This window comes from Chrysemys picta, chromosome 9 (genome assembly GCF_011386835.1).
Source record: "Chrysemys picta bellii isolate R12L10 chromosome 9, ASM1138683v2, whole genome shotgun sequence".
Lineage (NCBI taxonomy): Eukaryota > Metazoa > Chordata > Testudines > Emydidae > Chrysemys > Chrysemys picta.
In genome coordinates, this window is record NC_088799.1 from 58,445,343 (window position 1) to 58,457,662 (window position 12,320).

At 49.1% G+C, this 12,320-nt stretch overlaps 1 protein-coding gene across 1 annotated transcript in view; it reads left to right on the forward strand.

Annotated features, from left to right (window-relative positions):
• Positions 1-394: 394 nt before the first annotated feature.
• Positions 395-12,320, forward strand: part of LOC101945205 (interleukin-20 receptor subunit alpha-like) — a 31,811-nt gene continuing 19,885 nt past the window's right edge. Inside the window, exons 1-4 of the mRNA XM_065556293.1 lie at positions 395-991; positions 6,935-7,063; positions 8,743-8,863; positions 9,973-10,148. Of these exons, the coding sequence (XP_065412365.1) occupies positions 7,009-7,063; positions 8,743-8,863; positions 9,973-10,148 (352 nt within the window). The 5' untranslated portion in view covers positions 395-991; positions 6,935-7,008. The remainder of the gene's footprint in view (positions 992-6,934; positions 7,064-8,742; positions 8,864-9,972; positions 10,149-12,320) is intronic.

Consider the following 12,320-nt stretch of genomic DNA (forward strand, 5'->3'; position numbering starts at 1 on the left):
GATGCAGGGGAGACTCAGCTGTACTGTGCTGAGGGAGGCTAGGCCTGAGGGCCCTGGGAGTTTCCTATGCTATGTTCAGATGCTTAATAAACCCTCCTGTTTTAAGTTGGTTGAGAGTCACTCTGTTATAGAGAACTGGGTTGCATTATTCCCTCTGGGAGTGGAGGTCCCGGGGCTCCAGAGCAAGTGGACTCCCTGAGGGGGCCCATGGCGAGAGAGAGGTGTGCTAAGGCTCAGAGAGGTGTGGTTCCAAGAGGTGGAGGGGCTTAACCCCCAAGAGAGAGTGGACCCCCGAGAGGGGCTGTCACACTGAATGGGGTTCCCCCCAGGGACTGTACGGGGTCAAGAGTGGGCATGACCTGTGAGTCCGTGACACAGCCATCTCTGGGGTGGAACAGGGCAGCAACACTATACAGAAAACTTTAAGGCTAAAAAATGTTGGACAGCACTTAGAATGGTTTTGGCCAGGAAACATGAGCAAGGCATTGCAAACCGTTCACTGGTCCAACTAAAAACTCTCTATCTTGTCAAACACTCAAATTTAATAAAATAAAAAAAAATGTTGTTGGACCCTTAGAATGAAGATGCATTTCCAAATGAATGCCTGCTTGGACACATTCAAGCATGCTCGAGTGATAGGCAGTATTAAAGAGTTAATAAACTGAGGATTTGCTGTGCTGTAGGCTTCTGCATGTGTCATAAATATTTGCTTTGACCTTACAATGCTATTCAGAGGTGTGTCAGATTAGCAAGTGAAACTGGCAGCCACCATTGGATTTGACAAATACAACAAAGAATGTTAGGCTAGGCTGTATTGTTTCACCACTTGCTGAGGGCATTGCTGGCTCAGGAGAGGGAGGCAATGGTGCGGATAGAATTAGCGCACTGTCCACCTGAGCCATGCATGAAACCATCAACAAGGAAGGAAGAAAAGGAGACGAAACCAGGAAAAGGACATGAACCACAGAAGTCATTCAGAGTGCAGTTGTTGGTAAGTTGTCGCCCAAAGCCTCTCAGAGCCCAGCTGCGGGGACTGCTCTCTTGGAAGAGAGACAGATGAGACAGAGAAGGATCTGTCCTCAGGTATGTGAGGGGAGGGAGGGAGTCAGATGTAAAGGACTGTTCTTCCAGTAACCCAGGTCCTGCTTTGACAGAGCTGTTTTTGTTCTCCAAAGACCTGGGGAAATGTGTGTAGCGCATACGGCAGGGGCATAGGTGCTGGAACTAGGAACATAGGTGCTGCCACACCCCCTGGCTTGAAGTAGTTTCCATTATATGCAAGGTTTACACTTTGGTTCAAGGGCTCTCAGCACCCTGACTATAAATATTGTTCCAGTACCCCTATGTCACAGCTGCATGTGTGAAACAATTTTTTTTCCATGAGGCCCATCTCTGCAGCTGCAATAGGCCCTGTGGCCCACTAGTAACACTTCTTGTGGAAAATTTTAATGTAATATTACATACACGTAATCCTCCTGCCCATCTAAGTTGGCAGCAACAAGGGTCGGGTTCTGTATCTAGGGGTTCCGTTTCAATAACGCAATGCAAAACCGCCTCGAGCCCCCACCCAGTGATCTGGGACAATTACATACCACCCCCTGGGCACCTCTAAGAGGCAATACTTCCCCTCTCACAAGCACAGAGTCTGAGTGTAGCAGAAAATGTTTAATAACATGAGGTAAACGACATCAGCATTAAATTGGAAAAAAAACACCACAAACAGGATTCATAACACAAACCATGAGCAAAAGACCCACCCCAGCAAATTGGGCCGTGTCCTCTCCCTTTGGTTCTTGAATCCAGCAACCCAAAAATCACTCAGAGTCCTCAAAGTCCAACACCCCCAAAGTCTCTTGGGTCCAGAAACCACCCAAAGTCCCAAAAAGTCCAACAACCCCCAAAGTCTCTGTCCCTGGTCAGTGCAGCCCCAGAGTAAAAGGGGGGCACGCAGGGTGTTAAGGGGCACCTTACGTGATCCGAGGCCGACCGGCCATTTCTCCATGGGGTTCCGCCACAGCCTTCACCACGAGCCAGTCCACTCCTGCAGTCCCACAAACTGCTCTGCTCTACGAGCTGCTGTGCTCCACTCACCGACCTGTGAGCCGCTCCAGCCATCCTCACAAATGGCTCCGCTCACTGACCTGTGAGCTGCTCCAGCCGTCCCAGCAAACGGCTCTGCTCACTGTTCCTTGGGCCGCTCCAACCATCCCCGCAAGGCTCCGCACCGCTCCTCCAGCCACTTAGCAATATAGCTTCAGGCTCCCCCACTAGTTAACACAGCACTTAGTGATCTCAGCTCTTAGTAACTTTAGCTCTCTTGTGAGTTCAGCTCTTAGTGAGTTCAGCTCATAATAGGGAAGCCCTAGTGCTGGTACACCATTGGCCCAAGGTGAATTCAGCTCAGTAGCCTGTAACTAGACTCCTAATAGAATCAAAGTTAGCTCTGACATTCAACAAGGGGGGGGGGGGGGAGAGAGGAGGAGGAAAAAGAAGAAGAAGAGGAGGGGGGGCAAAATTGGTGTTTCAGACCCTCAAAGGGGGCCATACCATCAGGTACAAATACCTGTCCCCATCCTCTCTCCATTCACTAGGTCTTGTAACCCATGCCCCTTGTCAAGCAAGTGCTACTTATGTAATGGTGAGTCCTTCTGTCATACAACAGTTCCACTGGCCTTGATTCACAGAATCAGGGTAACAAAACTTTATTCTTCCTGCCCCAATAACAGAGAAACGGGGGATCCCACACCAGCCAAAGTAACCACTTTCAGTTGCTGTTGTTTCATGCCAGGCGAGTGGGTGTGCCTATGCAAACAAGATCAGCCCCTGGAGTTCTTTTCCACACTCGCCATAATTCACCACCAGATGTCAGGGTAGAGCTCATCCTGACTCTGCTTACATCCATATGAACTATAACACTGTAAATCAACTTTTTGTGGCCGTGGCGGAAAGAATGAAAGATCTCCCGGTGTCTTCTCAATGTATCTCGTTGTGGATCACATCCTGCATTCGGGAGTGTGATGGCCTGGCGAAGGTGTCCGCCTCGCCGATTACTGCCCATTCCACCAGGGCACAGGCCTCCTTGGCAGTTCCTGGCGCAAGTCCCCACTCAGGAAATTTGCAGGGCAGCTACGTTGTCCTCGATACATACATTTACGACAACAGGCCAGAGACGGGCCGTGCTCCAATCTGTGCATGACTCCGACCCCACCTCCTGAGCTTTGGCTTGTGAGTCACCTGCTTGGAATGGACATGAACAATCACTCAAAGAAGAAAAAATTGTTACTCATTTTCTCGTAACTGTTGTTCTTCTAGATGTGTTGTTCATGTCCATTCCATTACCTGCCCTCCTGCCCCTCTGTTGGAATAGCCGGCAAGAAGAAACTGGGGGGGTGGAGGGTTGGCAGGGCCCTATATTGGGCGCCATGAAGGCACCACTCCAGGGGGCGCCCAGGCCGACCCTACGGACGCTGCTAGGGGAAAATCTTCTGGCTGGCGTGCACACGGCACGCATACTCCTGCTTGGAATGGACATGAACAACACATCTCGAAGAACAAGAGTTCCGAGAAAGTGAGTAACCGTTTTTTACTCTAGCTAGGATAAAAACTCAAAAGGGATAGAAACGCTCAAGCTCCAGGGCATCAGGTAACTATTAATTGCCATGTTTAGGCAGAAACTTTCCCTAGAGGTGGGATACTTCATAACTACATGCTGAAGCAACTAGTATTGTCCCCTGTTGGAGACAGGATGCTGGTTTGAGCTGAGGGACAATTTGTCTTCCTTGTGGTTAAATAAACTCAAAGTCTGGGATGCTGCAGAAATGGCCACTGATTGACAAAGCAAAGAAACCATGATTCTAATAGCCCAGTCAGGGCCGTGTGTGTTTCACTAACACACCATGGCATTCTTGAGAGTATCTGCTGCACCGGCTGAGCTGATGCCAGTGGACTCCCTCATCTAGTAGCCTTCCTAGGGTGACCAGATGTCCCGATTTTATAGGGACAGTCCCGATTTTTGGGTCTTTTTCTTATATAGGTTTCTATTACCCCCCCCCACACACACACCACCTGTCCCGATTTTTCACACTTGCTGTCTGGTCACCCTAAGCCTTCCATCCAGATTGGGCTTGCCCTCCCCAGTGCTGTCGCTTTGAGACTGGGTGTTCAAATGCTCCTTCTCCCCTGCAGGCAGATTCACCTCCCCAAAATCCCAATTCTTCCCATGCTGCAAAGGGAAGGGGGAGTTCCTGCCTGCCCACACTTAGCGCACACGTCTCTCAGAACAAAGTTCTGCTCTGCCTTTGAACCATCACTTCGGCAAGGAGGAAGCAATTTCCCCAGCACAATCTTAAAACTATCTATAGTATTTCTAAAAAAGTTTAAGGACCAAAGGAGAAATGTGTGTGCTACAGAGGTATTGGCAGTGCTTTGGCTGGCCTGCACAACTCACTTGTTAATCACTGCTCAGGGGTAAGATGCTGATAACAACTTCGTACCACACTGCACTGTAATGCCCTGAGGAGATCCCCTTCTGGATTCCACTTTGGAATAATCAAAGCAATGACTAGCTCCCTGTCCCTCCCCCCACAGCTCAAGCACCCAGCCCTGGTCTTTCTGCAGAGGACAGTGCTTGCTAGGACAGTGTTTTGGGGTAAAATCTTGGCCCCACTGAAGTCAATGGCAAAACTCCCACTGACTCCAGCAGGGTAACTTTTGAAGAAAGGGTGGAAAGGGCCATGACATCTGGTTCACCTTCAGGAAAGGGGTGAGGTTGAGCGGGGGGTTGGACTAGATGACCTCCTGAGGTCCCTCCCAACCCTGATATTCTATGATTCTATTCTATGATTCTATGATAAGAGAGCAGTGTGAAAGCTTGCCATGCCCCCGTTCTGTAGATAAATGGAGGTTCAGGCTCCAAAGCTATCAAGCAGGCTCCGTGTTCACTCAGAAATACTACATGTAGCTGTGCTCCTTGCACCAGACCTGATGTGGTGAGGAATATAGACCCTTGTTCATCCCTCCCACTTTTCCCCCCAGACATACACATTACGAGTAGGGCCCTACCAAATTCACAGTCCATTCTGGTCAATTTCACAGTCATAGGATTTTAAAAATCATAAATTTCATGATTTCAACTATTTAAATCTGAAATTTCAAAGTGTTGTAATTGTAGGGGTCCTGACCCAAAAAGGAGCAGTGGCGTGGGGGGAGAGGGTTTGCACGGTTATTGTAGAGGGTGTTTGCGGTACTGGTACCCTTACTTCTGCACTGCTGCTGGCAGTGGCACTGCCTTCAGAGCGCCAGCTGCTGGCCAGGATCCCAGCTCTAAAGGCCACCAGCAGCAGCGCAGAAGTAAGGATGGCTTAGTATGGTATTGCCATCTTTACTTTAGCGCTGCTGCCTGCAGAGCTGGGCCCTCAGTCAACAGCTGCCACTCTCCCGCTACCCAGCTCTGAAGGCAGCCAGCACAGAAAGGTGGCATAGTATGGTATGGTATGGTATGGTATTGCCACCTTACAGCTGCACTGCTGCTGCCTTCAGAGCTGGGTGCCCAGCCATCAGCTGCTGCTCTCTAGCCACCCAGCTCTGAAGGCAGCGCATAAGTAAGGGTGGTCATGGGCGCCAGGTTTGTATAATTTTTGGTGGTGCCCAGAATGGGTCCCAGCCCACCCTGCTCCACCCCGCCATCTCCCAGCGTCGCTCAGGGGAGGGAGTGAAAGCCGGAAAGATGCGGGGCAGAGACTTGGGGGGGGAGGGGGGGAGTGGGGCGGGGCATGGGCGGAGCAGGGGTGGGAAGATGCGGGGCGGGGCAGAGCGGAGCAGAATGGGGCGGGCTGGGGCCAGGTCACTCGCTGCTGTCAGGACCAGGCCCCCTGCTAATCCCCAAGGCCACCCTGGACTCCACGTCTCCCCAAAGTGTGGGGCCCCCCAAAGCATGGGGCCCGGGGTGGTTGCCCTGATCCTTCCTATGGATGGAATGGTTCTGAAAATATAAGCCCAAACATTGGTGGAGCCGGGCCCAACTTCTTGAATATTGGTGGAGCACGGGCACCACAGGCCCATATAACTCACTGCCTTTGAGGGTGGCAATACTGCAATGTTCCTAAAAATAATCTTGCAAACACCCACCCCCCTACCCCCCCCGCAACTCCCTTTTGGGTCAGGACTCCCAATTTGAGAAACGCTGGTCTCCCCCATGAAATCTGTATAGTATAGGGTAAAAGCACACAAAAGACCAGATTTCACAGCGGGGAGACCAGATTTCACGGTTTGTGACATGTTTTTCGTGGCCGTGAATTTGGTAGGGCCCTAATCATGAGGGATTCCCTTAGCTCTGCCCAATCCTGAGCTGTTTGGGATTTCCCCATCTGCTGTAACCATTTGCAGGCCACCTGGAGAAGTTTGTCCAGGGTAGTCACGCTATCTCACACCTGACTCAGCAGCAGCCCAGACTCAACACTGCCCGTCCCTTCCCTAGGATGCACTTTCTGTCCTATGGGCAGCTCTAGGCAGACAGGAGCAGGCTCTGTGTAGCAAATCACAACAGTGAGGGCTGGAATGTGTCTGGCCTCACATCAAGGCCATGGTGTGGCATGGCGTGAAGACTAGCCTGCCCGGGGTGACACACAGCAGCACGGGTGCTCCCTGCAGATCTGTGTGTGTGACTCATGGCCAAAGACAAGCCAGTCGGTGAGTCACTCACACCAGTGGTTGCCATGGAGACAGTGGTGTGCTGGTTTGTGAGCCCTGTGCCTGCAGGGGGTAGGTGGCAACCACAAGATACAGATTCACGTGACATGGGCATGCCTTCCCCAGCCGTCTCGCTCTTTTCTGGCTATGTTTCACTAGTCCCGGTTTCCAGTCCTCTCAGATATTTGCATTTGGCATGAGTAACCCAGTGAGGGTTGTGCCCTTCTCTCTCCATTCCTCCCTGCAGGTGACTGGCTCCAAGACGCACATGTAGGACACAGGGACAGATGGAAGTGGCTGTGCCGGTAGCAGTGCAGGACCATGCCTGTTGTATTGAGTGTGCTTCTCCTCCTCTTTCATCAGACCCTCCTACTGGGTAAGCTCCCTTGTGACACTGTGACCTGGCAAGGAGAGGGTGGCTATGGGGTACTAAGGGATTCACAATCCTAGGCAAAAATGGTTATGCAGCCTCAGGACAGCTGTGCAGTGTTGGCCCCATAGGATCTCTCTCTGTCAAATACCTGGAAAACCTAAAGGTACAAGCTCAGTGAACGGCGCAGTGGCTTTGCTACTGAAGAGTCCAAGTAAAGGCTGACCTTTGCTATAATCAAAAGAAAAGATTTCTGACAGCCCGCCTTGTTAATATCCTAACAGGACAAGTCGTTCAAAACTCTGCATAGCTTAGAGCCTTGTTACTGATAAGCTATTGACAGTTTATTAGGAAAAAAATACTTTAGTGAAAGTGTGTGGCTGATGGGATAAAGAACCCAAACAGCAAGATCCCTGGGCAGTTTGAAACTATAATTGAGCATCTGTGTGGAACGCAGAAAGGAGAAACTGAATAACAATAGAGTCATCTGTGTACATATGGATTATATATGTTATAGGGTGTGCATACATGCATGATGTGTACGCAGTGAAATCTTTCCCCACCTCCATAAAGAGATGACAGAATTTTTTTTTATCACATTGGGTTTTTTCTTATGCAAAATAACTTTTTGACCAACACATGTTTTCCTTTGAATTGAAATTTTGGCCACAAAACCAAAACCAAATAAAAAAATCATTTTTTCATTTTGGGGAGGGTTTTACTTTCCTTTGTCTCCTATTTTTCCACTTTTTTCCAGTGATAGAAAAAGAGAAAGATAAAGGAGGTTTTTTTTAAAAAGAGAAGAAAAAGAAAACCTACAACTTTCTTTGGTGTTCAGGTTTTAATTTTGTTGGGAAAAATTAAAAATTCAGCAAAAAAAAATCAGATGAAATGGATGTTTTATACTTTGATCTATTTTTTTTAACACAAAACATATAGCATTTTTCAAACAGCTCTAATTCTAGGCAGACTGTGCACTAGCTTCCCCCACCCACGCACTTCTAGTTCATCTGTGCAGGCCAGCAAAGCAAGGCCAGGAAGCAGGGACACTGCACTAGACTGAGGCTTTGTTTACACTGGCACTTCGTTGGCAAAACTTTTTTGTTCAGGGGTGTTAAAAAAACACCCCGCCGAATGACAAAAGTTTTACTGACGAAAAGTGCCACTGTGAACAGCACTTTGTCAGCAGGAGCACTCTCCTGCTAACAAAACTGCTGCCGCTCGTGGTGGGTGGAAGTTTTTTGTCGGCGGGAGACCCCTCTCCTACCGACAAACAGCAGCTACACGACACACCTTTTAGCGGCACGGCTGTAGCAGCACAGCCATGTCGCTAAAAGTTGCGTAGTGTAGCCATAGCCTAAGACTGATCTGCACTCTGCAGGTTTGTATAATCACTCTGTGTGCGCTTGGGCATAATGGAATATCAGGTTGCTTGAACCTCAGATTCCATGGGTGTAACCAAGAGCAGAACTAATGCTAAGTACTGTTGTTGCTGAGGAAATAAAACAATTGTGCAGGATAAATCCACATGCTGCAGTGATCTCCTTAGATACTGAAATGTTATACTTTGGGTATCCTTAATATGCTGCAGGTCTCTGCCTGACAGCTGACCAATAGGAAAGCAGCACTCTCTTCCCTTAGGTTTATAATGCTATTGATCTGCTTTCCTTTGTTTTCATTTCAAGGGATGCTGTCTCCTCCACAGAATGTGACGCTAACATCTGAAAATTTCCATATTCTCTTGGTGTGGGAGCCCGGTTCCGGCTCAGGCAATGGCACCCAATACGAGGTTCAAAGTTGCCAGCGGTATGTTACAGCCGTGAGCAGACTGACTCTTCTTCAGCAAGTTTTGTATATTCCTAGGCCCATCTTTAACCTCTCTGCATTCTAGGGTCCTAGTTTCTTAACGGTCAGGTTATCCACCCTTCTGGACCCTTGCCTGGCTTCCCTCTTCTACCTAGAGCTGGGCGAATAATTGATTGTTAGGTTCCACGACAGTTTTGAAAAATCAAACAAAAATTCAGTTCAATCCAAGCCAAATCCAGGATTGCGATCATTTTCTACAAATCGAAAAAAATCCATTTTAGGTCAAACATTTTTAAAGGGCTAGATTCACAACCTGGAGGATAGAGCAGGAGATGGTGGTGGTGGTGCCCTTCTTATAATGTGTAGGGTATGCACCTGAGATGTCCCCAGGTTCAAGTCCATCCTCCAATGGCTAATTATTTATACAAAGTGGAACAGTTTCAACAGGAGAGACTTGCTCCAGATTATCCCAAAGCCCAGTCATTAGAGCACTGCCTGAGGCAGAGTAGGAGGAATTAAACCTGGGTCTCCCAGGTTAGGTGAGTGGCCTAACCACAGGGCTGAAGGTTATAAGGAGGGCACCACCGGCAGCCATTTTATGAATGGTGTCTGAGTCCTGAATAATAAACTTTGGGCAAAAACCATTCAGACAGTTTGTGTCCAATTTGTGAATAATTTCAGGTTGACTGAAACTGCATTTTTCAGAGAATGAACTATTTGAAACATTTTGGTCAAGTCTAATCTGGCCCAATCAGCCCAGCCAACAGCAGACATGTGAACCTCCCACCAGAAAGGGAGGAACTGAGGAGGAAGTGAGGCCACTATGGCAGCCAGAGGGTTGTTTTTTAATTAAGTAAAAATATATGCATATTTTCTGACCCTTTCCACTGGCCAAGATTGTAGTGGATGGGGTTGAGGTGGAGCAGAGGATCAGTCTTGGCTATTCCCTCTTCAGTCCACAAGATTCCCATCTGACTCACTTGAGCAAGGTCTTTCCTTCTGGAGTCTCCCTGTCTGAGGGGGGATTAAGTGGAGCTGGGAGGAGGTGGTGGGTTAGGGTTGCTGATGGCTCCTTCTTGTTGCGTTACTGTGGCTGCTTCCACATGCAGCTCTTCTAACTGGACCAAAGTGGACACCTGTTGGAGGAACAGCACCAGATCATCGCACACATGCAAACTGCACTTCGAAGACATACACAAAATGTACTGGGCCAGGGTGAGAGCCATGGATGGAGCCCAGATGTCCGAATGGGCCATTTCCAATGAACTACAACCGTACAGAGACAGTAAGGACCTTTGGGAGCCAAAGGGCAGGAGGAGGGGCATAGCAGTGAGTGTGTGCAGGGAGATTCCCCAGGGGTTTGAGTTCCTGGAGGTGGTGTCCTGTGCTTGCTGGGGGAGCAAGATGGGAGGGGTTTATGGGATGGTTGACACTGATGGGGAAAGCAACGGAGTTCCAAGAAGGTAGGAATGATCTACCAGGGTGGAAGAGGATAGTGATTTAGGTCGCAGTGTTTTGAATAGGCCTGGGAAGTACAGGAAAGATGAAATCCAACTTCTGGGAGAAATTCTGTGTGTGTGTCGGGGGTGGGAAGTTTTGGGTTGGTGGTCACAATCACACCAGGCCTTGGAATCTGTTGAGTCTCCCTGTTCATCCCGTTCTTTCATGGGCCATGCAGAGGACAGGATATGGGGTTGGGAAGGAATTTTTTTCCTTGATGCACAATTGTATTCTGGTTGTTGGTTTTTTTCCACCTTCCTCTGAAGCATCAGAGATCAGCCATGGCTAGAGACAGGATACTGGTTGGGGTGGACCAGTTCTCCGAGCTTATACAGAGAATCCTCTGTCTTAGACGCCTGGCTGGTGTGTCTTGCTCACATACTCAAGATCTAACTTATTATCAGACTAGGGGGTCAGGAAAGAATTTTGCCCCTGGTCATACTGGCAAGGACCTTGGAGCTTTTTGTCTTCCTCTGCAGCATGGGGCCATGTCTCACCTGATCAACTCCCTGCTATGGAAGGGCCTCAGGCACTGGTGACATCTCGGTCTCTCCTGGTGCCTGGCCTCACAACAGTTTAGTCTCCTGAGGATTGAAATGCTTGGGTTTGACTGAAGTTGTTGGACTCAACACAGTGTGTTTGGGTGGAATTTAATGGCCTGTGCTATTCAGGAGATCAGATTGGATGGTGTAATGGTCCCAGATGGCCTTACACTGTATGAAGTCATGCAAGGGGATCATGAGGCAGTAGTGAGAGTGGATAGAGTGGTCAGAGGAGGGCAGGTGAAATGAGGACATGTTCAGGCCCTGGGAGTGAGAGATTGAAAATAGAGGGAGAGAGAAGGGTTGAGAGCGGAAGCTTGAGAAGTGAGGAGGAGTTGGCATCAAGGGGGCAGGTTTACAGATTAAAGGTGGATAGTGAAAAATACCCCTCTGAGTCAGAGATGGGGTGGAGGAGGAGGCTGGCTGGGAGAAGGTTCTTGCTGGATGGGTGTCCTGTCCTTGATGAATCCCATGAGATCCTGGTGAGGGGAGGGGTGAGAGTCCAAGGCAGGAAAGATTTTCTCTGGAAAGATGGGCGTGCCTCTCTCTGAGCTAATGCAGATTCACATTTTGAATGTGACTGAAGGTGCTGAGATGCCCCAGTGGTGACCACAGCAGACAGCTAGACAGACAGGGACACAAAGAACAGCTGCTGGGCAGGGGTAGACCTAGGAGTCCGTGCAGAGTCATCCTGCCAGAAAGGAGCCAGCTGCTAGCAGAGTCACGCAGAGTCCCAGACAGAGAGAAGGACCAAGTGTCTTCCAAGCCATACTTATGTGTCCCAGAACCTTCCCCCAACCCCACAAGGATGTCCCTGTGGAGAAGTGAATGAGGAGGGTTTGTGCATAGCAGGTTGCCTGAGTCACAGCAAGGGAGGCTGGGGGAGGAGGTTTTTTTCTCATTCTTCCTTGTAACTGCCTTGTGTTGTTTGTAATCTTTTCTGAGGTCACAACCTGCTCATATCTCATTGTCAGATCTAGGAGAGCTGGTTACTCCGGCCAGTCTCCCCAGGCACTTTCCTGTTTGTAGCCATTCTGCTGTGCCTGCTCTCTCAGGGAAGGCAACGTATCTCAAGTGTTCCTTTAGGTGCGTTTTAGGGCCAGCCAGAGGTGAATCGGGGTATTTTTGAACATGGATTCAGGTGGCATGGCTTCATTCTCTGACTGCAGAGAAGTAAATTAGAGGTAGAGAACTGCCCAGCCAATATGCCTTCACTGTAACTTGTAGGGACCCCATTGAAGGGTGAAAGGTTAGTTCAGTTCCTTGGTCATTTGCTGATATTGCTGTTTGTAATGATGGATTTACATGGTTGACGTATGTCCCACCACTAGGAACTAGACTGAGACCACCTCCTCATATCACATGGGCTGTTCATCAAGTGTCAAATGATAACCCCTGTCACTCACTGTCAACCT